General features: G+C 36.9%; 1 protein-coding gene across 1 annotated transcript in view; it reads left to right on the forward strand.

The window, feature by feature from the left end:
• The window catches only part of LOC107699957 (piezo-type mechanosensitive ion channel component 2), a 185,625-nt gene extending 161,679 nt beyond the window's left edge, over positions 1 to 23,946 (forward strand). The window contains 11 exon segments of the mRNA XM_016501419.1: positions 3,378 to 3,525; positions 4,280 to 4,494; positions 9,234 to 9,392; positions 12,784 to 12,931; positions 14,501 to 14,689; positions 18,791 to 18,883; positions 19,124 to 19,293; positions 21,044 to 21,160; positions 21,249 to 21,328; positions 21,594 to 21,813; positions 23,694 to 23,946. Of these exon segments, the coding sequence (XP_016356905.1) occupies positions 3,378 to 3,525; positions 4,280 to 4,494; positions 9,234 to 9,392; positions 12,784 to 12,931; positions 14,501 to 14,689; positions 18,791 to 18,883; positions 19,124 to 19,293; positions 21,044 to 21,160; positions 21,249 to 21,328; positions 21,594 to 21,813; positions 23,694 to 23,946 (1,792 nt within the window).
• Positions 23,947 to 27,167: the final 3,221 nt, after the last annotated feature.

Genomic DNA, 27,167 nt, shown 5'->3' on the forward strand with positions numbered 1-27,167 from the left:
TTCGGGCTTGAACTGATGGTAAAACTAATGCTTTCGGGCTCTGTCTTTACATTTATTTTGAAAGATGAAGCTTTCATGGAAATTCATGCTTTTTTTATGGAAAGGGGCGTTACATTTCCGACGAGTGCTTGCGGTGTTCGGCCAATCACAATGCACTGGGTCAGCTGGCCAATCAGAGCAGACTGCGGTTGTCGGAAGGAGGGACTTTGTAGAAAACGAAGCGTTTGAGAGAGGCGGGACATAGAGGACCTACAATAATGTACAGTATTTGAAAAATAATGTGTTTTTTGAACATTAAAGCATGTCAACATATTCTGTTACACCAAATAAACAAAATAATGATCTTTAAAAAAGCATCATATGACCCCTTTAAATGTGAGCCAAAATCATCACAATTACAAGAACCAAAGACTTAAACTACTTCAGTCTGTGTGCATTGAATTTATTTAATACACGAGTTTCACAATTTGAGTTGAATTACTGAAATAAATGAACTTTTCCATGACATTCTTTGAAAACATATTGTTCAAAAGAGCTTTACATAAACAAAAACATTCATTTAAAAATCACACAGTGACATGAATATATACATCACAGTGGCTTGATGCTCAGTTCACTTTTTCTTCCATTCTGGGTGACAAAGATCTCTAGTGGTCATCCAGAATTTACAGAACCATAGTTGCATTCAATAACTAGCATGCTTGTTCCATTCCTCCTCACTGCCATAGCCATTGCCTAGCAGGTTAGTTATGAGGAATGAGGCCATGATGTTAACTTTGTAGAAAGGAACAAAAGGTACTAGGGGAAGCTGAACGACTCCATGGAGATTAGCCATTGAGATTTCTTGGAAGGTAGACCTTCTAGGTACGCATCAGTGGAAATTTAGACCATAGGTAATCAGCTCTACAATACAATGTGAAAATCTCTGTTTTGACATGAGATCATCCCTTTGCACACTACCATAGCAGAAAAATGGTTGGTCTGAATGGCTGGGTCTGGCAGTACACTCTACATAGCACAGACATGAGAGGCGGAACCTATCATTATCATCAGGTTTGGAGAAATGGAAAGCAGTCAGCTTGATGGAGTGATTACAAACTGAGGCAGGGAAACCTTTGGAAGAAAAGATGGATTAAGCCAAAAGATGACAAAAAAATTATTCCGGTGACCAGCACCTTTAGAGCTATTTCACAACACAGTTGTCTGTACATTTCTCTGTCATAACTCTTTTAGTGATATCTAACCTGACAGAAGTTTGCAGCTCTTCGCTGGTAGTGGAGAACCTATGCCTATAGCAAACCTTGTAGAACTTCCTTAGTCTGTGACAACCTTTGGTGCCTACTAGCAGACAGCTATAAGACAGTTATTTCTCTTAAGACAAATAACAATCCACTTGTCACCTGTAGTCTTTGTTGGTTTAGTTTTCCTTGTGTTGCCTGGCTGTTTCCTAGTTAGTTTCCTCATTTGTTAATTTGTCCCACACACCTGTTTCTGTTCTCCCTGATTACTCTCCTCTTTAAGCCCTGAGTTTTCCTTTGTTTCCTGTATGGTATCATTTATAGTAGTGTGTTGTTACCAAATATCCTAGTTTTTCCTCAGTGTTTAATGGAGTTCTGCTTCATCTTTGTGCAAGCGTGTTTAATACGTTACACCATTAGCCAATTGAAAGATTAAAATTTAAATATATAAATAATAATGAAATTACTTTATATTGAAAATTTACATGTGCATCCCATATTCTAAATAGAAATGTGAGTATATTACTGTTTGGAAAAACATAACAATAGCATGATTTCCCTCTACATTACATTGTTTCCTATTTGTATGGACTTTTATGTCATAGTTATTGTTTCTTAGTGTCCTAGTTTACTGTTTCATGTGTTGGTTTTGCAATTTTATTTATGACTGATTCCCCTTGATTGTGTGTGTGTGTGTGTGTGTGTGTGTGTGTGTACACAGATACACACAAAATTATTAATATCCATGCCAAATTTGATGAATTATGGCTAACTATGGTGAATATTTATTTCACAAACAGGCATCTTTTGGCTGGACACAAAAAAGTGACAAGAAAGTTAGACATTGTGTTAGATATATTAACGAAGGATGCTAGCATTCCATGTCCACCATTATTCATATCCTTTCTCAAAAATCACAGCTGTCAAATGGTTTTATAATTGGTGCCACATTTCCACTAGGATTTTGGTCCACTCCTCTTTTGCATAGATCTCCAGGTCTTTGAGGTTGGATGCTTTCTTGCCATCACACAATTGGATTCAGGTCTGTACTCTGACTTGGCCACTCCAAAACATTGATATTGGTCTCTGCAAACCATTTCTTGACCACTTTTGCTGTGTGTTTTGGATAGTTTTCTTGTTGGAAGGCCCACTGCATCCCCAGGCCAAGTTTTTCTGCAGACTTTATAATGTTTTGCTCCAGAATCTTAATGTAGTCCTATTTTATCTTGATCTCATTTACTTTTACAAGGTTGCCTGGCCCATTGGCTAAAAAAACTCCCAAAGCATTATGTTCCCACCACCTAGCTTGACCGTGGAAATGGTGTTCTTGGGGTTGAATGCTTCTTCTTTTTTCCCCAAACAATAAATGACCCCTTAAAATCACTACTTTACGTCAGTGGTCCTCTGGGGACCTTTTGCGAGTTTGTTGAATGGCTCTCCCTTCACTGTGAGAGAGGTGGAATAGGATCTTACCATTAACCTTCAAAAATCACCTTTTTTTGGGGAGGCTATGTATCCTAAGCTCCAATGACTGTGGAGATTGGTCCACCATGGACTACAACAGCCATGGCCGCCCTAGTCTCGGTGCCCCCAAGCTGGTGGTCCCAGCGCTTCCTTGGGTGGTGCTCTCAAGTCCGGTGTTCCCTTTCCCAAAGCGGCAGTGCACTCTACGTCTCGTCCCATGGTGGCAGCATCATCCACTACAGCTCCTCCCATGGCAGTGGGTGCCACTCTACGTAACTCATGGTTACGCAGGCCATCCTTGAACTCTCTGTGCTGCCTGTCGGCTCCATCATGGCCACAGAAACCATCCCTCAACATTCTGTACTCTTTGTCAGATTTGTCAAAACGTTTCCCACGACAAAGCAATGGTGTAACACATGTTGGCTATTCTTGACATAACATCCAGTTCCAATGGGCTCGACAGCTCTTCCCTGGAAAACACAAACAGCAGTGAATGATTGTTTTCCTCTGGAATGATTTTTAGCCTCTAGAACTGATTGTTAGTCAATGCCATATTATATGTCTATGTCAATATATTGTGTACTTCCAAAAAACAGCATTGCTTAGAATGCTGGCATATTAAAGGAATACAATAATAATGCTTCTGATCATGTAAAACTTGTTTTTTCTTTTTAGTGCTCTACACATATACTTACCCATAAGGCAATTCTTCTATGACATCATCCACCCCGAGTACAGCCCTGTGTGCGATGTGTATGCGATGATGTTCCTGGTAGATGTGGTGAACTTCATCATTATTATATTTGGATACTGGGCCTTTGGAGTAAGTGCTGCCTTACATACAATCCCTTTTTCACACTTAAATGTTATTTTAATTGAAGTAATTCATTTTTAAAGAACAGCAGAAAAGTACTTTTCTATGTGGTCTTAATACCATCTAGTTTCCTAAATATAGTGTATTCTGAATGAGAATATGAAATAACAAAAGAGGATTACATCAATATTAATCTAAAACCTAGATTAAATCAAAGTTTCTTCCTCTTCAAATTCAGCCCTAGGTACCCATTCAGGGCCAGATTTGCAAAACACTGCTTTGTGCAAATAAGTGGTGAAAATAAATAAATAACATTGTGTATGTACAGTCACAATGAGAAATAAAGCCATTGCTGACAGTGCTGGTCAGCTATGGCTAGGCAATGCACAGCATCATGGTAACTTAAATGTATTTAAACCACCTTCTGCTTTTTACTACATCTTGAAAGGATTTATAAGCATATAATTTGTGTTTATTAATATGATAAGCTCTATATTTGATGGCACTAAACATAAACCTACTCTCACCCCTTGCCTTTGAATGTGCAATAAGATCATATTTAATTCCACCCATCAGATCCTCTCTAGTAAACCACCACTTTTAGATTATGTATGTAGTCAGTTCTCCTTAAGTTCTCCTCAGTATTTGAGCATATTGAATTTCATTGTTGAGATAAGACCAGCACAAGTTTTGACTTGCTCATTTGTTTTTTTCTGTTTATTTTTATGTGTCAATTAATAAGTGTATTGAATTATTGATACAGAAGCACAGCGCAGCTGCTGATATAACAGAGTCACTGTCAGAAGACCAGGTTCCTGAAGCTTTTCTCGTCATGCTCCTCATCCAGTTTAGTACCATGATTGTGGACCGAGCACTCTATCTTCGTAAAACTCTTCTTGGGAAGTGTGTTTTCCAGGTAGTGCTTGTGTTTGGAATCCACTTCTGGATGTTCTTCATACTGCCTGGTGTCACAGAGAGGTGAGGAATAAATGCAGAACTATACTGTAAAAAAAACGATATAACCAATAATTTAAGACAACATTTGTTTTTACATTACTTTAACTCATCAAAATAAGTTAAGCAATTTTTAAAAATGATAAGTTGTACAAGGTTCAACTATTTTATAAGCCAGTTGAAATGGCTTAAACAGCTAAGTTGATTGTACTTAAAAATGTAAGGCAGCAACTTATTTTTTACAGTGATATATGAATCCCTGAAAGTGATCATCCAAGTTTGAATACAAATATTCACTCTTTGTTATTTCTACTCTTGCACAATTTATGAAATAACAAATGGAAGTATAGTAGTGTAGTGATCAAAACAGGTTAAAGTCCCTTTTACACCAAATTTGATGCAAAAAAGTGAAACAAGTGGCATATTGATAGGCACAGCGACTAAAAAATTACTTCCATCCATTTGAAAACATCAGATGCAGTTGGTGGGGTGGCTTCTTGTGACCGCAGCAGTGACCAGTGAGCTTCTAAAAAAAACTTAAAAACCATTGTTCTATACGCACAACTCATCCTATATATGATTAATCGCATCCAAAATAAAAGTTTTTGTTTACATAATATATGTGTGTGTACTGTGTATATTTATATATAAATATAAACACATACATGTATATATTTGAAATATATATGTAATATGTTTATATTTACATACATATTGTGACGGGTGCGTAGTCCATCTCACATGTTTAGCCTCTACCACCGTTTCATTTGGTTATTTGTTATTTTATATATATATATACTTTTTATAAAAAATTGCACACATTTGGTATGTTTAAAACAATAAAAATATTTTGCCAATGGGAGTGAATGAGAATAATTCTTCTCTGAAAACTTTCTCTAAAAAGTATTTTATATCATTTTGGCAAATGCGTTTTGTTTTAGATATATTTAGATATATGCTAAAACAAGACAGATACTGAATGATTTTCAATGTAATGTGGTGGCACAAAGGGTATTTACATTCCATATTAGGGGTGTACAGTTGAGCTAATATCTGTATCTGTAGCAATCTCAAAATTATCTGTGTCTGTATTCAGGTAAAATCTGGAGATGGGCAGGGCTTAGACTGGAATTTTGTCAAATTACATTTGATGTCTCTTTTAAAAGCAATTTTGTTCCCTTTATAGTTCCCCTTCTAGGCTGCGTCATCTAGCGGACACAATGGGGAATGCTGCCATCATGACCGGTGTCTGAAGCATGTGTGAAACAACGCCAATCCTATTGGTCCACGTGGCCCGTGATGTCATAGGCGGATGCCCGGAAGCATAAAAGGGCATCTGCTAAATACGTCACCAACTTTTGTTGTCTTCAGGAGCTGTCTGTTTGAAGTACGTGTGAGAGACCAAGGCAGGTGAACGGTGTAGAAAGTGTGTGCCTCCGTGCCCGAGGACTCTTGAAGACGCACACAATCTATGCGTCATGTTTCTTGGTCGGGGGCTTGTGCATTCGGTGCTTGAGGGCTCTGAATGCACTCATTGTGAGTGTTTCCAATGAGAAAGCTCCGTTCACGTTTACCCCTCTTCTCGAGAGATGAATGACAAGCGTCTGCGTCTAGCGGTTCAGGTCCCGTTGCTGCCAAGGCACGGCAAAGACTTGGATTGAGGGGTTCGTGGGTTTCAAACGCTCTTTTTAGGAGTTTTCGATCCCGATCCTATCTGAGGATATCTATGTGCTAGCTGTTCCCCTTTCCCAGAGCCTAGCTATCCGAGGATAGCTCAGTGATTGCTCCCCTGCTTAGGGTTTTAAGTAGCGGTCTCCTTGAGCCCTTACCTAGACAGTGCTGTCTCCCCTCTCTGGGTCGTAAGTAGAATAAGTAACTTCTCCCCTTCTTAGGGTCTTTAAGTAGCGGTCTCCTTGAGCCCATGCCTAGACAGTGCTATCTCCCCTGCTAGGTTTGTAAGTAGATAGCCCACTCTCTGTGGTCTGGGCAGCTTTACAGGAATGCCTTACATGGCTATCTGGGCTAGCTGTGTATTGTTCATTCTTAAATGGTCTACGAGCCCTCATAAGAGGCTTTATAGTTTAGCCTCTTCAGTGGTCTTGTGTATCCAGGCTAGTATTGCTCACATAGCATAGCTATCTCAAGGAAAGCTGTGCTCTTAACTTGGGTGGAGTGTTCCCCTTGATCTAATTGGGTTTCCCCATTTCTGCCAGGTTATATGAACAGCCCGTGGTGTTCCAAACCTTTCTGAGGAAAGGTTTGGTGTATGTCTGCCGCTTCCTTGGTGCTCTCCCACCAGGTGGACAGGAACGCGCCTACGAGCCCTCATAAGAGGCTTTATAGTTTAGCCTCTTCAGTGGTCTTGTGTATCCAGGCTAGTATTGCTCACATAGCATAGCTCTCTGAGGATAGCTGTGTTCTTAACTTGGGTGGGATATTCCCCTTTATCTGAATTGGGTTCCCCCATTCTGCCAGGTTATGTGAGCGGCCCGAGGCATCAGTGGCTTGGCCCCTTTCTGAGGAAAGGCTTGGTGTATGTCTGTCACTTCCTTGGTCTCTCACCAGGTGGACAGGCATGCACTTTGGCATGGCATAGTTGGCATTTCGTTCCCCATTGTGTCCTCTAGAGGACGCTGCGTGGAGTTCCATAGAAGGGCAACGTCTCGGGCCAATAGGATTGGCGTTGTTTCACATGTGCTTCAGACACCGGTCATGCTGGCAACATTCCCCATAGTGTCCGCTTGAAGACGCAGCGTCTCGTTCCCTCTCGGGGAACCATGGTTACATGCGTAACCCGAGACGTATAACTCATTAAATTTGTAATTGTAATTATAACATTTCTTTAAATACATTTTAGTAAAAACAGTAAACTGACATACAGACATGGTAATGCAGCTATTTGATTTGTGATCATGCTGTGTTAATTTCATTCACAGAGTTGACCGTCATTACTGTATCATAGGGCTGGGTGACATTGAAAAAAAAAACAGCACCGTAAAACTTTTATTCATATCAGTCAATATTAATAATTATCATGATTGGTGGGAGACTGGGATGGATGTAACACTGGTCAGTTGTTACACTTTCAATTTCTCCAATGAAACACACGCAGGTCAAAATTTACTGGTAATACTAAACTTGTGGGGCATTTGGTCCTCATAACGTAGAGAATAACAGGTACACACAGCACTAATTTCAGTCATAGAGTTAAGACTCTCATATCTCATATATTTTCGAAAGTAGAAAAAAGGATGTTTTCTCAATGCACATGTACCCCACATTTTGAACTTGGGTGAAAAATCAGTTTTCCACATTCTTAAAATCACCCTATTGGCAATTATCATGCCAAATAATATGGCTTGTCTTTCATGTATATTAAACATCTCTAAATTACTAAACATCTCAAGAATAGCTAAAAGTGGACATGGTTCGAGATTATTTTCGAATGCTTTAGAAAAATAATCAAATATGTTTTCCCAATTTTCCTGTCATTTATGGCACAACCGTAGTGAGTACAGAATAGAGAAACCTCTGGGAAAATGCAGTGCAATTTCACCTTAGATAAATATATTCTATGCAAGGTTTAAACTGAATTAAATTATGCCTTACATTAATTGAACAAGTATGTATGTTCTCAAGGCCTTCTTCCCAACTGTCTGAATCTATCTCTAGACCTAATTCTATCTCCTAGGCCTGCTTAACTGTGGCTTCATCTACAACTTCTTGTTTTAACAGAATACTATAGAAATATGACACTGCACCCTGATGCAAAGGATTTAAACTTGTTAATTTCATCACATTAAAATGTAATGTTTTTTTTTTTTTTACAAAATCTCTAACTTGAAAGTATCTTAAAAATTAGAGATATTGAAGCCTTTTTTTAGTTGCTCAAAGGAGGCAAATGTCCCATCTATATACAGATCTTTTATTCTTTGAATGCCAATCTTCTCCCATTGAGTAAAACCTGAATCAAACAAACCAGGAGAAAAGGCATGATTCTGACATATATATAGGACTATCTAGGTACATGCAGGGAGCCTTTAAATAGGCTTTAATCTGTTTCCATATTTTCAGCGCATTATTTATAACAAAATGATTATCATATAAGGCCGGGTCAGTTCTAATAGGACTATTCAGGAGATCAGCAAGAGACATCTTATTGCAAAATGCTTGCTCCATTCTAAGTCAGGATGGATCTCTATCTGCATCAGAAGGCTGCTTTTTCCAGCATGCGAAAACACTTCGGTTAGCTGCCCAATAGTAATATTTGAACTGCAGCAGGCCAAACCCTCCCTCCTTTTTAGTTTTGCATAAATGTTTTTTTAGATATTCTCACATTCTTATAATCCCACAAAAAAAGTTACAATTATCGCATCTAACTACAAGCATACGAATAAAGCTTCTACTGTGTTGTATATGCAAGTGGTTGTTAAGTGCTAATGCTTGGTTTAAGATGTTAACCCCTCCCTGTTCCCATTCTAAAGTCTCCTCTTCACACTTTGTAAATCCAATGGTTTAAATGGTTGGGGCAGTTCTGTAAGCTAATGTCTCATTCCCAAGTCTCCCCAAGTTACATACACATACAGGGACATTTTTAAGGTGTAACCCATCACTTAAGGATTGGGCTTGTAAATTGTAGTAGTTGTGTGCTATAATGGAATTACTAAGTGTGAACCCTACAATATGGCTTACCAATACCAATACAATATAGATTACCATTATGATTGCTGATATTAATTTTACTGCAATGTTTCTTATTTCAGGAGATTCAACAGGAATCGAGTTGCTCAACTGTGGTACTTTGTAAAGTGCATTTATTTTGGTCTCTCAGCATACCAGATCAAATGTGGCTACCCAAAACGTGTTCTTGGAAATTTTCTTACCAAGAACCACAACTACTTCAACCTCTTCCTCTTTCAGGGGTAAGTAAATTACTCGCTCCACAATGACCGATTTGGTCATTAATTCTGTACATTCAGCAGAATGTAACGTTGTCTCTTAGCATGCCACAAAGACTCTAAAGGTCTAGCTTAAATAAAGGTATAGGGTACAATGGGGCTAAAGGCCCACCTTAAGAAAAAATGTGCCATTCACTGCGCCTAAAATGTATAATTGCAGAAAAAATATATACGTTGTATTGAACATTAATGGAGCAACAGATTTTGTGTGAAAATAAATCATTCAAGTTGTTTATTTTGTTTAAAAATCTTATAAATGTATGAGCTGGCAAGGGGGGCCTTTTACCCCACATACAGGGTAAAAGGCACACGGTATTGATACAAATACTTTTGTTTTCGTTTTTTTTTTAAATAATGTCTAAGTTAATACTTGTTCAAAACAATCACTTTTTTTGTACTATTTTCTGCTTATTTTGAAAAATAAAATAATTATTATTTTTTCAATAAATATACTGTCATTAAAATATGTTAATATAAAAAAATATATTTTAAAATACAGAAACAATAAATATGATGGTTTCATTCTAAACATGGTGATTATCTCTAATATGGACACCCAACATAATATATATTTACCATCTGAATCTAATTATGTCATGTCAACAAATGGAAAAGTCAGCCATCTATTAATTATCATGTTAATTACTGCGCCTTTAGCCCCAACAGCAGGGGCGCTTTTTACCCCAAATACCATACTTTTACATATTCTTTCGTTATTTAAAAACTGTTGCTTTAATTATGTTGCTTAAACAAAACTGAAAATCATAAAGAAGACCTTTGTCTCAAAATATATGCATTAATTTTAGAGATTCTCATTTGCTACTTGAATCTACAACATTTTAAAAAACATCAAATATTACATCAAGTAAGCACAGAATCAACTTTGCGCTGCTGCGCGCGATCGCGTCAAGGATCAGACAAATAAACATGTGCATCTTGAAAAGCGGATGTTTTGGAAAGTGCTACGCCACGTTTTTGTGCCATCTAGTGGTTTAGATGAAAATAATATCAAAGGCGCCTTTAGCCCCGTTGTACCCTACCTTTCTAGGCATACTCCCTGAACTACACCTTAGGAGGTTGCAACCTGCTACACTAACTGGCAGTATGTCTTCACTGGCCTTTGAAAGGGTCATTTATATTATCATAATATATTTTCCGTAGTGTCTTCATTTACTCCACAACCAGTGTTGATTGCCCAGCAGCCACATCACATTATTGGTGTAAAATACAAATTTCTGTTATTAGATGACCTAAAAATTATTTTTTTTTAAATTGCAACACGCTAAACATATAATCAACAGCTACTATCGCAGAGAAAGAGGAGAGGCCCCAGCAGCTGAATTTTGGGGCTAAGGGGGCAGCTCTGTCAAGTTTGTCTCTACGAAGTTGGACCAACAGGATCAAAAAGCTGCTGAATTTGCTGCTGTGGCAGGCAATTTTTTTTTAGAATTGCAGCTTCTGACACCAAGCAAGCCAAAGGCGACAGTGGCAAGGAACCAAAACTCCATCGGTGACAGAAAGAGAGAAAAAAACCTTGGGAGAAACCAGGCTCAGTTGGGGGGCCAGTTCTCCTCTGGCCAGACATCTTTAATTCACTTTAAATAGACTCCTAAGCCTTTACTGCCTAATGATTTGCCAGTTGATGTACATTTGGATAATACAATTAAAAAGCTAGCAACCATCAGTGTAATGGCAATTTTAATCTTTATTCTTTATACTCATTAGTTAATATTTATTCAAATAACTAGAAACATGAGATAATGTGCTTGTTAATGTTTACTAATAAATTTATTAAACATTATCTAATGTTTAACAGATCATTATTTCATGTAAATTAAAATGCTTACAAACGTCATTAAACTTTCAGTTCATATGATCATGCACTTTTTAAAATTCTTCAAATGATTTTAACAGATGTTATACAATGATTAAAAGCTTATTTGTTAATGCACAACACTTTTGCTGCTGTCGAGGTATGATACGGGTAAGGTTATGGGTAAGGTTATGGCATTCCTGTCAACATTTGGGTACCAAAATACGGGAAAGGGGGAGTGGTGGTATGGGGGTGGCGGAGTCAAAAGTAACAATTTTTATATTATATTATTTTATTTTATTTTTATATTAATTTGAACAATTATCATCAAACAATTATATTCATTTAGTAACATAAATATATCTTAGTGTAGGCTATATCTTTAGAGTTTTATAATTCATTATCTTCTTGTCGATCCACCAGTTCACATTTACAACTGCATGTTTTCTGCGTAAAAATAAGGGTCGTTTTTGGCTTTGGTCTAAACAAACAGCAGAAGGGCTTATTGAAAAATGCAAATATCATTCTCTGCCAGCAGGTGACGCTTTTCGCCAGAAATATAGCCATTTCCCCTGTTACAAAGCAGCGCAGCACCTGACTTTGAAACTTGCAGTGGTCATATAATCAATTAAATAGCCTTTTGAAGTGTAAGCTATATCTCATTATACATGTAAATATACATGTAAATATATAATAATAACATGTAAATATATATACTTTTTTTAATAGAAAGATTAAAAATACGGGAGAAATACGGGAAAATATTTAAACAGGATGATAGCGGGATAGAATGGTAAAATACGGGAGAATCCCAGGAAAAACGGGAGGGTTGACCGGTATGGGTTATGGGTAGGTTTAAGGATTGGTTAAGGGGTCAGAAGTGTACAGGGGTCGATTTGATTACTATAAGGGAACACGATTCAATCTGTTTATATTACATTGTTTTGATAAAGTATATTCTTGGAAAATGTATTTGTTTTCTCCTGTTGATGTATGATTCAAAGAATACCCTGTTTAATGATATACAGTAGTATACTAATATAAGAACTTCAAAATGCCATACAGTCTGCTATATGAAAAGAAAGAAAGACACACTACAGTCAAGCCAGCATTACATTTTACTAATGTTTACACACATCAGCATTTCCCAGACCATTACTACATGTGCTAATCATGAATTAAGATACACTATGATTGCTAGCTGACTCACTGTCAAAATTGGTCATTTATTTGATAAAGCCAAATAAATGACTTTTCTTTTTTTGCTAATTGTGAATAACTACATATCCCAAAAATGATAATGTGTGGATAATTGTAGCATCTTGGCAGCATAATGCATTGCTGATTTGCTTGTGTAGTTGTCATCTTAGACTAGTATTTGTGTGTCTGTCTTACTAACCCAGACTTGTCACAGCACTTACACATTGTTGCTCTTTTGTTGGTTTGATTGCTTCTATTGTCCTCATTTGTTAGTCGCTTTGGATAAAAGTGTCTGCTAAATTATTAAATGTAAAGGTCAATGTAATGGGCTTTTTTTGACAGGTTCAGGTTAGTTCCGTTCCTGACTGAGTTAAGGGCAGTGATGGACTGGGTGTGGACAGACACAACTCTTAGCCTGTCCAACTGGATCTGTGTGGAGGACATCTATGCCAACATCTTTATTCTCAAATGCTGGAGAGAAGCGGAAAAGGTGAAAATTTGCCATCCAAATTAATTTTATCTTTCCAAACTGATACATACAGGTGACATCATACCTTTTTATAAAGTCATGCTCTAGTACTCTCTGCAGTACTTCCAACACTACATATCTTAGATGTCTCACACATTTACCTTCTTTGAATTCAATGAAGAAGTCAACCTGTGATTTTTAGTTCCTCTATTAGTCACACATCTTCTCGTCATATAAATTCACAGGTCAGAGTTCACCAAATGTGTATTTATTAGGAAACAAATTACCACTGTGTTTGATACATACATGTTTTTACATTGTACTTATATTTAAAAAAAAAATGCCTGCATGTAATTACACCTGTAATTAATTTCTGTAATTACATTTATAATTACACTGCTGACCCATCCCTTACACCTTAATACACACTTAAACCTACCCATATCATCGAACCTGTCCCTAACCTTACCCGTATCCCACCTCAATAGCAGCAGAAGTGTTTTGTAATACAATATGAACACAATAAGTACATTGTACTTATTTTTTGACGCAAGTACATTGTAGTTAAGGCCACTTAATATAAAGTGGGACCGAAATGTACATTAGTGAAATAAAGGAAAAACAAACCGTATTGATAATTTGCAATCATGCTGGTATTTGGGAAAAGAACAGCTCCTTTGCTTGTGTGATATTGTGACATAACTACATAATATGAATAAAAGACAAAAACTCATCGGGCAAAAAATGTTCATGTATCTTGAATTTTGGGGGCATATAACAGCGTACATCACATAGTGAGCGTAAAGAATGAACTTATATAAACTTAATTTATATTTACCCATTTTCTTATCCTTCTCTCTTTCACGTGCAGGAGAGGAGACAGTATGTAATACACTGTCTTAAATGCAGCAAAATGTCACATGAACAAGCAAATCCACAAAGAAAGAATTAAAATTAAGAATCAGAAAAATGATATAATGCTAATAAGATTTGTTTTTTTATTCAGTAAAGTATTTTTCATCTAAAATTTAAGACCTCTCATAAGTAAAAAATAAGACCTTTTAAGACTTTTCATGACCTTAAATAAAAAAAAAAATCATGTAATACCTTTAAAAACTTTTTAATGATCCGCAGGTACACACCTAGCTCAGGTCATGCGGATGTGGTGTTGGGCTGCCACTGCAGTTCTGATTAGTGGTGCTATTGCTCATTCTATAGCTCCTGATCCCTTCTGTAAATGTGTTTAAACTGAGAAAGTTCTGGTGCTTATGTGTCATTTTATAGCCAAAAGCTGGAAATCAAAGGGTGCATTGGAAATTGCAGTAATACTTTTGTATCGTTTAGGGGGTGGGGGTATTTTTTAATATATAATCTTTTTAAAGTATTTGTTTATTATAATAGGAAATACTCTACATGTCAACTAAGAAATAATTTAATTGAGGGGGTAATATAATCTCCAATCGTTTGACATTTAAATTATATTTCACAATGGTGTACTCACTTTTGTTATATTTTATTAAAATATCCCTTTCCTTATATGTTTGTGATATTTTACATACTATAAATTAATAGAATGTTTTCTTGCCACAGAAATACCCTCACCGACGTGGACAGAGGAAGAAGAAGATGGTGAAATACACAATGGGCGGCTTCATTATTTTTGCTCTCATCTGCATCGTCTGGTTCCCTCTTCTCTTTATGTCTTTGGTTAAATCTGTAGCAGGAGTAACCAATCAACCTCTAGATGTGTCCATCCAGTTGAGCATACTTGGATATGAGGTATGTGATTCAACACTAAAGAGTAACATTGTAATCTGTATTATAAATCAAGTCAAGTCATCTTTATGTAACAGATTTGAATTACAAAAATGCGATAGTGTATTATGTGTATGTCAGGTTAACGAAATGGGTCTTTAATCTAGATTTAAACTGACAGAGTGTGTCTGCCTCCAGAACAACGCTAGGTAGATTATTCCAGAGTTTGGCGCTAAATAGGAAAAGGATCTGCCGCCCGCAGTTGATTTTGATATTCTAGGTATTATCAAATGGCCAGAGTTTTGAGATTGCAGCGGACGTGAAGGACTATAATGTGATATTTGATTAGTTAAGTTCCTAACTGATGACACCTAAATTATATATACAAACTATATATAAGTTTGAAATATGTCTATATATTAAAGGGGTGGTTGACTGTTTTTTTTTCTAGGCTTGATTGCCTTTTCCCGAGGGCGGGGGGTTTATCTGGGTTTGTGATGGCACGAACTCGGGAAGTAACTTGTTGTAGTCCCTAGTACCAGCTGTTTTTGTAGGCATTAAACTGCCAGAATTTTAAAAGATGTTGTCTCCGTTTGCATTGAACTTTCAGCTTCGTAACTTTGCAGATATTGTTTATGCTCAAACAGCAACATTACACACGAACGTTAAAAAAGTGAAATCACAATGAACCACCCCTTTAAAACCTCAACAAAATGTCTGCTTCTAAAATGACTTGTCTGTCAACATCTTGCAAACTACTGAAGTAATATTAACCAATACATAGTATTATCAAGTACCTGCGGTGACAGGAACTGATGAGGCACTTGCGCTCGTACAGATGGGTTGACGGGAGGCACCCCTGGTTGGTGCCTGGACACAGCAACATTACACACGAACTAACGTTAAAAAAGTGAAATCGCAACGAACCACCCCTTTAAAGGGGTCATGAAATGCATTCAACAGTCAGAATTGAGATATATCTGGTAATTTTCTATCCTGATTTTAGCCCTTTGATTTGAAACATCAATGTAAATGCCCACTGCTATGATTGGCTAACATCTTTGCATATGAAATGACAATTTTTACTATAACAATTACTATAATATTACTATAATATTTTTACTACTATATATGTGTCATGGTGCCTACTGTGAGGAGCGAGGAACGAGGAGATGTAGGGGAATTCACGATGATACAGTCTTTAATAATTCACATGGAACAAGGAACACACACGTAGGAACCGGGAATTGACGTTTAGACTTGACAAAGAAACATGGGGCAGACTACACTTTAAATACAAGACTTAACGAGGGAGTAAATGAAACACACCTGAATCAAATAAACACAATAAACATGGGAAACACCTGGAAACAATGAACATAATCAAAAACTGGAGAAACTGGGTCATGGGGAGCACATGGGGAGCAAAACGCAAGACACAGGGGAAGTCCAAGGGCGTGACATTACTTCCCCCCTCCCCAAAGGCTTGACTGCTGAGCGGTGGGATTCCGGATCGGGATCCGAGACTCTCCAGACACTGGATGACCGCCTCCTTCCAGTCGAGGTTGGTGGTGTCTGGGAGTTCCGTTGGTTTATGGTAAGTGATCCCGAGCTGGAACAGTGTGACAAGGATCTCTCCATCGAGAGAGCTGGTGAGGGCGAGCGGCACGAATGTCCTCACGTTGGTGGGCGGCTCGTTCATCCATATTTGCCGGTCGAGTCTTTTGTCACAGTGCCTACTGTGAGGAGCGAGGAACGTAGGGGAATTCATGATGATACAGTCTTTAATAATTCACATGGAACAAGGAACACACACGTAGGAACCGGGAATTGACGTTTAGACTCATAAATACAAGACTTAACGAGGGAGTAAATGAAACACACCTGAATCAAATAAACACAATAAACATGGGAAACACCTGGAAACAATGAACATAATCAAACACTGGAGAAACTGGGTTATGGGGAGCACATGGGGAGCAAAACACAAGACACAGGGGAAGTCCAAGGGCGTGACAATATGATACTATAATATGAAATGATCATGAAAAGTTTTGATTATAGCATTGTATGTAGAACTCCTCCCACTGCATCAAAGCGCTATACTGTAGCCGAACACAGTCATGCCTACTGATCACACGATGCAGTGATCTCCTATCGCAATGGGCGAATCTCACAAACTCTTTCACCATAACTAACATTGTGAAAATACAGTGTAAATAAGAGACGCTGAGCAATATAATATAACCACAATATTGATAATTTTTTTTCTAGCAGGAATCATTAGTTGATTGTTTAGTTACTGGCTGATTCACTAATGCATAAACAGCAGTAAACCACTTTGCGACGAAGAACGTCTGTACATGATGATGTATTCTTTACATATTACACTGATCACAGTTCATGATGGTCATGAAATGCAGTTTCAGATTTGTATATTATCAGGTGTATTGTATATTTTTGTATATTGTATATTATCACATAAGTGGTCCGCAGGTCCGCATGCGCGACCAAAATAAAAAATGCGCTGTGTAAATAAGTTCTGACAGCGCATTTGCGTACTGACATGGTTGACAGCTGTTAATGTACAATTACCATTTTAGATCGACAAACTGTACTGAATAAGATTTCTATGCAAAAGCTGAAAAAAAGCATAAATCTAGGCTACCCGTAGCCGTTTTCAAAGCACAATGCAAAACTGTGACATTTCATTCACTGATGCTCTTTAATCGGTGCGCTAAACCCGGAAGCGCATATACTTACTTGCCGGCAACCCGCCAAAAGAAAAGCCTGCTGATTTTAAGGTTGAAAATTATGAAAATTCATATATAAAAAAGAAGTAAATATTAGCATTTTATTTTTAAGTTCACTATAAAATAATTGTATTTGTATTTAATACTCCCTTTTTATTTAAAAATAGAATTATCACACTTTATTCTTTTGTTTATTTTATTTTGAAAAACTAACTAAATAAAGTGCAATAATATTATCACTAAGTCACTATTATTAATTTATTTTTTATAGTTATATTTAATGGGTCACACTACGTGCAGTGTGAGGACCAAACCAAATCTCCAGGTTCTCTTATGAGAACCAGGCTGAAAAACTTATGTGCACCCCTGTATATTATGTTTCTCAAGGTTAGTTTCTAAGGTTTGAAAAGTTGTTTGCACCAAAAAGGTATTTCTTTATCTAACAAAGTTTTACTCTTGTGATTGATGGACATATTTTTAGAACTCCACAGTGTTGCCAACTATTCTTAAGTAGCTAAATGTCCCTAGATAATGCCATACACTAATTAGTATATTCATGATGTCTGCCTAATATCAGCCCTTTTCACATGTTTGCTTCTCTGTGCACACATGCTGTATTTCAATGTTCCAAATATGTCCAAATAAAGCTGTTCTAATTTATATATTTTTCTGTTTCTGTTGTCAGACAACGGAACAAATATGAAACAGTGACTGCAACAGCAGTGCTGGCAAGTCTTGGAAAGTAGCTAAAGTTAAAGTCACTAGATTTGTCACTAGTACTTTTTGGGAAAAAAGTCGCTAAGAGGTTTGAAAAGTCACTAAGTTGGCAACACTGGAACACACCTCCTTAAATACATATGACGATGACTACATCAATTAAATCATATCATTACTTTATTACAGTGTCTAAGAGCACACATGAACAAAAAAAAAAAAGAATAAATAAAAATCACCTAAACTGATACATTATGGCACAAATGTTTGGCACATATGTCTACTTTAGGGGTGTCAAAACTATTTCTAGAGGGCCACAATACAGTTGAGTTCCAACCCTAATTGACACACCTGAACCAGCTAATCAAGGTCTTTAGACTCACTAGGAACATCCAGCCAAGTGTGTTGGAGCTGGCTGGAGCAAAACTCTGTAGGATACTGGCCCTCCAGGAGCCACTGGTCTAGTAAAGGGGTTCCCAAACCCGATACCCCCAACAGTACACATTTTGGATGTCTCTCTCACCTACTAATGAGCTGATGAGTTGAATCAGGTGTGTTTTATCAGCGAGACATACAAAATGTGCAGAGGACCAGGACTGGGAACCACTGGTCTAGTATAAGAGAATTAATCATGTTTTCTTTTTATATGTGTTTACAGCCATTGTTTACCATGAGTGCTCAGGAACACAATCTGATCCCATACTCTCAATCGACCTTCCAGAAGATGAGCAATCACTTCGCCACTTACCCGGTATACATTAAATTCGTCCCAAAACATGAGCAATGGCAATTTATAGTTCCCTTTCACGTCATTCAACACATTTTAGTATGCACACAGGCTAAAATGCAATTTCACCTTTAGATTGCTGTTTTTGTGACTGAAACTTATATTAATCTTAATTTTTCATGACTGTTATAAATTGTAATACAATAACACTTTGAACCTTCTGTTGTCAGTCTGATCAAACTGTCCTCCGTGTGCCTCAATTAGTCGGCGATGCAGTTTATTGTGAACTACATGGCAGAGGACATATTGACGGCAAAGATCAAAAGTGACGCCAGTCGACTGTGGAACGTCAGTCCTGCCAGCCGAGATGCCATGATCTATGAAATCAGCAACTCGACACACTTCTACATCACACTGCGCTGGACTTTACTACGGTATATTCTCACAATCACAACAACTGCACAAATTATAAAGACCAAAGGCTTCATGGTGTCTTTGCATGGAAGTAAATTAATGACTAAAATTTTGAAGTAAAAAAAACGAATTGCAATTTTATTCAATTTATGCAATACAGCACGAATTGCAATAATCGTTAAAAAAAAAAAAAACTAAACAAAACAAAAGTTGCATTAACAGTGCTTGCATATTTTAATGCATTTTTGGGGGCTGAAATTCCCTGTGTACATGTAAGCACTTTACCGCACCACAAAAGAGATTATAACATTATTCCCCCCACACTGATATACAGAACATATATTGCATCTGAGGAAAACATACATTGCTCTCATTTGCTAGGGTGAAATCATTATCTACATTAACAACGTTTTGGGACTATTATAATATAATTTAATGGAAAAATATGTGAATGACATTCTAGCTGTGGCATGGCAGGGTTTTGAATAGCCTCCTGAGTTGTAGGCAGGCACTGCAGACAGACGCCGAGTGGCATTGCCTGTGTGTACACTCGTAGAAAACAATGTGTTGAAATTTTAAAGATGTGGCGCTGCACTTCTCGTCTGGTGTGTGAGCCCCATTACATGAAAAACAAATAGATTTTTTTTAACTAATTTTGACTCACCAAAAAGAATGTCTAGGCTACGACTGTAACCATGGTTCCCTGAGAAGGAAAATTGGTTGATGCTATGGGGAATGCCATCATCATGATCGTTGTCTGAGCATGTGTAGCAAACATGTCAATTCATTTAGTGACAACAGTCTATAATGTCCGTGGAGTGCCCGTGAGTATAAAAGGGCACCTGGAAAACATGTCGGCAACCCTTTTGTCTGAAGGAGATGTGCAGGCAAACTCGATGCATGACAACGAAACGGGAACCATGCTTACAGTCATAACCTTGATGAGGGATTTGACCCTATGGGGAACCAATGCCCACTCCACCATGCTAAGGGAGTGCCTGCCTCACTAGAATAATTAGCACCATAGTGGGCATAGAATAACTCTACACATGGTGTCAAGTCATGTCAACCCTCAGGGCACAATATGCATCATAAGCCCAATTCAGACGGGATTAGTTTTACAATGGTAGATGGATTAATGTAATTTTACCACAGGACATCTGTAATATCAATGGCCAATTCGCACGGGATAAGAAATATCAGTAAAACTACCAGAAGTGGGAGGGGTAACTGGGCTGTTTTTCATGTATATAAAACAGTTAGGTTCAGTCGAGTGATTTATTAATTTAATTAATTAAATTCTGATTTGATTATTTTGGTAATAGGCACTTACTAACACACGTTCCGTGCCTTTAACAAGTACTTTTGACCTCCTTTTTGATCTGAATGGTTTGTGTCGTCGTATGCGTAAAACTACGGAACTACGCCTAGAACGCAACTGAAGGCTTCTCCAAGTGTCTCCATACTTAAAGATACATTTAAACAGGAAATTACTGAATATTTACATACATATATACAACTGGTCTATTTGCACAGGATTAGCATTACCTGAGGTAATTATACTGGACCTTTTTACAGAAGGTAAAAGATGCTCTTTCCTGACATTGCATGTGAAGATATTTGAAGATACTCTGGCAACAAAGTGTACTATGATGGGGGCAATGCTTTATGTTCTCACTCGTGCCTTCTGTCTCATCTCATAATGATAAAAATGTTTAACATTTTATGGTACATGTGATGTGTCATTGTGTTTTTTGCATGTTTGAGCAGAAATGCATCTCTGGTGATGAATGCAGAGGCGGCTGGTGAACACACAGTGAAGTATGAAGATAGCGCACTGAGAGAGGAACTGGTGTCTATGCTCAGAGGGACATGCAGCCGTCCAGTGTAAGTGTTTCTTAAACATTTAAATATGGATGCTTTCAACATCTGTTTTTGCTACTTCTCATTCCATCTGTTCTCTGATGATTGTCAGGTTAATGGAAAATCTGCTGCCAAAATATATCAGAGGAACTTCCGGGCCTAATGCTAAAGTGGCACATCGACTTCAAGTGGGTGAGTTATTAAACCTTTCTTTCTTTGCTCAGTACACACTAGTTCTGATTTCCTACTGTACTCTTCAAGACAGTTTTTGAAAATTTGTATTTTAGCACCTCTCGTTATAGCCTGCTTAGGATGAATCAATTTTGTTGTAGTCCTCGTTTGTAAGCTGCTTTGGATAAAAGCTTCTTCTAAGTGATTAAATGTAAATGAATGGCATTAGAGCAACAGACCTGCAGATCAAAGGATGTTTTCTTGACTTTAATGGAATCATTCACAGAACATCCCAAAAGCCTGGATGATCTTCATCTACAGTTCTTCCGTCCTCTGTCCATCAAACTGCAGCGGGGAAACGGGAGCTCTGCAGAGATGGGACCGCAGTGGTGGGTGGTGGAAGAGTGTTTTCCTGGCCCTCCAGCCAGCAGATGCCAGAGTATTGAGATGGTGGTGTTCAATGATAAAGTCAGCCCATCCAGCGTGGGCTTCCTGGCTGGATATGGGTGAGTTTTAGTAATTTTTACAATTTCTGAAACATGTCTGGTAAGTATATATTAAAGGAGTAGTTCAGCAAATAAAGAAAACTGTTGTCAGCTGTCGTTACAAACCTGTATGACTTTTATACTTCCATGAAACACAAAAGATCTTTTTTATATAATGAAAAATAACAAGCTCCAAAAAAGCACCATAAACATGTCATAACACATACAACCCCATATTTATTCTGAAGTCATACAATAGCTTTCTATGAGGAACAGAACAAAATTTGAGTCTCTTTACCCAAACTAGGTTAGGGCTGAATACAAGTGTAGACAGGATTCAAAATGTTTTGTTATCTGATGATTCGAATTACATTCAAATACTTCATAAAAGTAATCCATATGAATCAAACACACATACATTTGAGTTTTTTTTTTTTTATGTGCTCTGTGTATGTGTGTTAATCAATGTTTATTTGTGAATTAAATTTGGTCCCACTTTATATTAAGTGTCCCTAATACCTGTGTACTTACATAGTAACTAGATGTGTACATAGTATGTAACCACAGTGTAAGTACACATTGGTACATAGTATCTACAGCTGTAATGTTTGTGTAACTAAACATATGTAACAACCCACTGAATGGTATGTGTAAGTACAAATGTGTAACAGGACTAACAGCACTTTTTGGTAAAGAAAGCGTTACACTTTATATTAGATTTATCATGTTATTATTCTGATGTTACACAGCAGCGGCCAGTAAGTTAGGCTTTACATATAAATTGTGGTTGGTGTCCAGAATGTTACACTTTATATTAAGTGGACAGCTCCTGAGGAGTTACCATGTAATTACACTGGTATTACAGTAGTGCACCAACTCCACCAACTCGAGATCCAACTCCTCCCACTTTACATATCCCTAAACCTACCCATCTCCACCCCTAAACCTACCCATCTCCACACCCTGGATCAAATTGTTCCAATTACTCTTATACATGTTGTTACAAAATAATAATAATTCCTGTTACACGAGTACTTAGTGAAGTGGAAAAAAAGTGTCGTTACCAATGTCCTGTTCATGTACAATTTGTACTTACACAAACCATGTACCTGTGTATGTAAGTACACAGGCATTAGGGACACTTAATATAAAGTGGGACCAAAAATTTGGTTGAGTGGACTTTCAACGAGTGGAAAAAAATCATCAAAGAATATTAAAAATATCATTTCTGTTTTGAAGACTTAAATAAAAAGTCTTATGAGTTTGGAACAACATAAAGGTGGGTAAATGGTGACATAATTCTCCTCATTTTTGGGTGAACTAATCCTTTAATTAAACAACCATTGCACTAAAACAATGTTTGAAGCTTTGCTAGTTGCATGCAACTTAAAAAAAAAAAGGGTATCCAACTGATCAAAAGATGGAAAATAAACGGATCATCTTCAGCATGCTATGAAGTGACAGATTATTCACTTCTGCTTATTGTGTATAAGTTCATCAAGTTCATTTTCTTAATAAACAGTAGGCTATTCAACTCAAAACACTGTATTTGTGGTGAGATTCAAATTCAAGTATATGTAGTAGCAACAGTGTCTTTTTTAGAAATATGAAAATCTGTCACAGGAGATGCATCTAAGATTCCTGATTCCAGGTGTAAACGTATTATCATGCCTGTAATTCTCACATGTTATTTTGAACTAACATAGAAAGGAAATACAGTGAATTTACAGACTGTTTAATGCCGTGCAGAGGTGGCATAAATACATTTACAGAAATTACAATTGTAGAAATAATGTTATAAAATTATTGTTTAAAATCTTAAATAATTATTTGAAAAAAAAAATGATGATTTTGAATATGAAATCTCTCCTTTTTTTGTTTTCTCTCTACTGACATTGCAGCATTGTGGGTCTGTACATGTCTGTGGTGCTGGTCATTGGTAAGTTTGTGCGGGAGTTCTTCACAGGCATATCTCGATCCATCATGTATGAGGAGCTGCCGTGTGTGGACCGTGTACTAAAACTGTGCAATGATATCTTTGTTGTGCGCGAGACGGGAGAGATGGAGATGGAGGAGCAACTGTTTGAAAAGCTCATCTTTCTGTACCGCTCACCTGAGACCATGATCAAAATGACCCGCAAAAAGAATGAGTAGCTGCATGACATTTCTGTCACAAATATCAACCTCTGCACATCTCAGAAAGACAGAAGTGTCTGCTATAAGGCACCAACCAGAAAGTCATTTTATACACTGTAATGCAGTACTAAGGAATATTTTGGGAATATATTTACATCTATCCATGAGGGTTTTTTTGAAGCCCAAAACTTCATGAACTGCATAAACTGAAAAGAGCATCAAAGAAATCATATACATGAATGATGGCGTTTGGATGAAATTATATATGCTCAAATGACTTCACTAGTGGTATATTTGATCAGTAATCATGCAGTGCACGAGTATTCAGTCTTTATGTATTTCAGTTAGCTTCTTCTCAATTAGAATATGTAGGGATATTATTCTTTCATTTCAGTCGGTATGCATATAATAAACCATGGCATGTGTAAAACAACTTGTATTACATTTATCTTGTTGCTTAGTCTTAATGTTCAATTAGCACTTAGCCTGCTATAATAAGTAAAATATATTTGATCTGGAGGAATAACTGTTATATATTCAGAAGTATAGCATTAATGTAATCCAGTCCAGATGTAAATCATCCTTCTACATGTAAAAATACACTGTACAACTTTTCAGTGTAAATTTGCAGAAATGAACTGGCAGCAACTTCACATACAAAGTACTGTTTATATATATATATATATATATATATATATAAAAAATGTCCTGTAAATTAACGGTAAAATACTGGCAGCACATTTGCCTGTAGTACAGTTAATTTTACAGTACTTTACCTACTTTACAGAATGTTACTGTAATGCACTAAATTAAAACAAAATTTATTTCATTTCATTTGCAGAAACTGACTGCCTTAAATTGGCCAACTGCCAATTACGTTTATAAACTAATATTTATAATGTCAGCATATTAGTACCCTGAACTTTTTACATTTAATTCCACTAAAAAAGAAAATCTCTGAAAATTTACTAAATTGAGCAAAATCATTCAAACTAGAAACACCATTTTACCTCTGATCTCTTAGAATTAGCGAAGAGATCACTGCATCAGCAACTCCACAGTTACTGCCTTTAAATAAAGCAACATGAAGCATAACATCAATGTTTCTCTGCTGATCCTTGACTTAAACACAGGATCTACTCTTCAGCATAGTGGTAACCCACAAAACTCAGACAACAGAAACCCTTCAAATCCCAACAAAAAAGAACATTAAACACGAATAGATCACCCCCTATATCATTACATGCAAAAACACTTCATTTCAGCATTTACTCTTCTTTAATCGAGTTCCCAAAACTTTTTTTCTATTTAATGCAATGGGATTTCATAGTAATTTTACAGTAAACTACCAGCAGCAGATTTGCCAGTATATTTATGTTTTTCTACGGTTTGTTTGCTGTAAACTTAATTTACAATTTATTGCTGTTTAAATACATTTCGTAAATGTGTCTCTTTATTTTACACCTTTAAACAACATTATAGAGTACGGCCTGATGTGTAAGATCATCGACTCTGCATGCGATACAAATAATGATTGTGTATTAACAGCAAATAGCCCATCTGTGTAACCATCAGAAAGGTTCTGGATGTGATATCTGAATGTAGTGACGAATTAGGAGTTACTGAGGTCCTGTGTATGTGTACGTATATAACAGATCTAGATTTATTGGCATAGATTTTCTTTGCTGGCTAGACAGCCTGTAATGTTCTTCACTACTTCAATGTATTCAACAATATTGTGCTCAAAATAAAACGTTGAATCACTTCATTTGTTATTCTTTTGTGACCGATGAAACAATGCTGTGTCTGAGCTCATGAAAAGGAAATTTCTCATAACAACTCTGTGCTTTAGGCGGTAACACAGTTTACATTTAATCATTTAGCAGATGCTTTTATCTGAAATGACTCACAAATGAGGACAATAAAAGCAATCAAACCAAGTGCAACAATATGTAAGTAGTGTGACAAGCCCCGGATAGTCTAATGCAGTACACATAGCAAGGTTTTTGTTTTTTGTTTTTAAATAAATAAAAAGAAAACAAGTAGACAGAATAGAAATAATACTGAACATTTGATGATCAACCAAAGGGAATTTGTTTGGATTGGAACCTTTCCAGATGATGTTTGTGGTCTTAGTAGACACCCCTACTCAGTCAGTACTCTTCAATACACCCCTTCTGAGTGGTTTCAGCGGCAGTGCTATCATGCAGGAACTAGAGTTTGGTCAGTGGGGGTGATGCTCTTCAATATCCTGTGCTTCTGTTTCCCCTTCAGAGGCATATTGGGAATCACCTATAAAAGCACTTCCTGCACTTCCCTAGAAGCTAGCTGGCAAGAGATAGAAATGACACCCAGATCCAGAAATCACATCCAGAAAACTCTGTGTATGTTTACCCTGAAATGAGGGAAACTCTGGGTTTTCCATTTAAGAATGGTAACCATAGTAACTTACTCTGTGAACCTAACCTGGTCGGGAGCAGGCTTTCTTCGTTAAACCCAGAGTTTCCTTTGGTCTCCTCCCCCGTTTTAAAGCATTAGCGATGTGGTGTTCGGGTCCTTTATGCTCCAAGAAAATTTTCTTTTTCACGAAAATACTAGTTAATGTTATCGCATTGGACTGAAATTTAGTGACTTTGTTCACAAAGGGTATAACTATTTCTAAAAAATGTTTTGATCATTTTCATACTTTTTTGGGGGAGATTTTTCACCTTGTTACACTTGTGGTGTTCCTGGGCAAAAATGACCCGGCCTCAAAAAAATGCTTATAAATCACTCATTATGCATTATTATCAACAAAGATTGGATTCAATCTTTTTATCAACTTCTTTTCTTTCATTTAGGACTGGTTTTGTATTTATATTTGCATCTGATTAATCGTAGGCCTCATTTATCTGAGAGTAGGCACCTCATTTTTTGAGTGAAAAAAGCATTATTTATGCATAATTTCACAATATTAAATAAAAACTGATGAAAATTTGCACTGTTTATCACACTAGTGTGCCTTAATGTTTAATCAGGGAGTTTGTTTTGAAAGGCTTTTATTTTGTACAAAATGGCACAAAGTCACACTTGTGGTGTTCCCGGTCAAAAATGTCCAGCCATTCAAAGTGAATGGGAAAGAATGAAAGTAATAGAAACTATTAGTGTTCAGGAGCATGTTGATCATGTTCACGTTCACATATGTACGTGTGCTTGCAAACATAAAGGCCTTGGACCTGTTCATGTTTGGATGCATGCAT

The sequence above is a fragment of the Sinocyclocheilus anshuiensis genome, unplaced genomic scaffold (assembly GCF_001515605.1).
Source record: "Sinocyclocheilus anshuiensis isolate Anshui unplaced genomic scaffold, SAMN03320099.WGS_v1.1 scaffold1284, whole genome shotgun sequence".
Lineage (NCBI taxonomy): Eukaryota > Metazoa > Chordata > Actinopteri > Cypriniformes > Cyprinidae > Sinocyclocheilus > Sinocyclocheilus anshuiensis.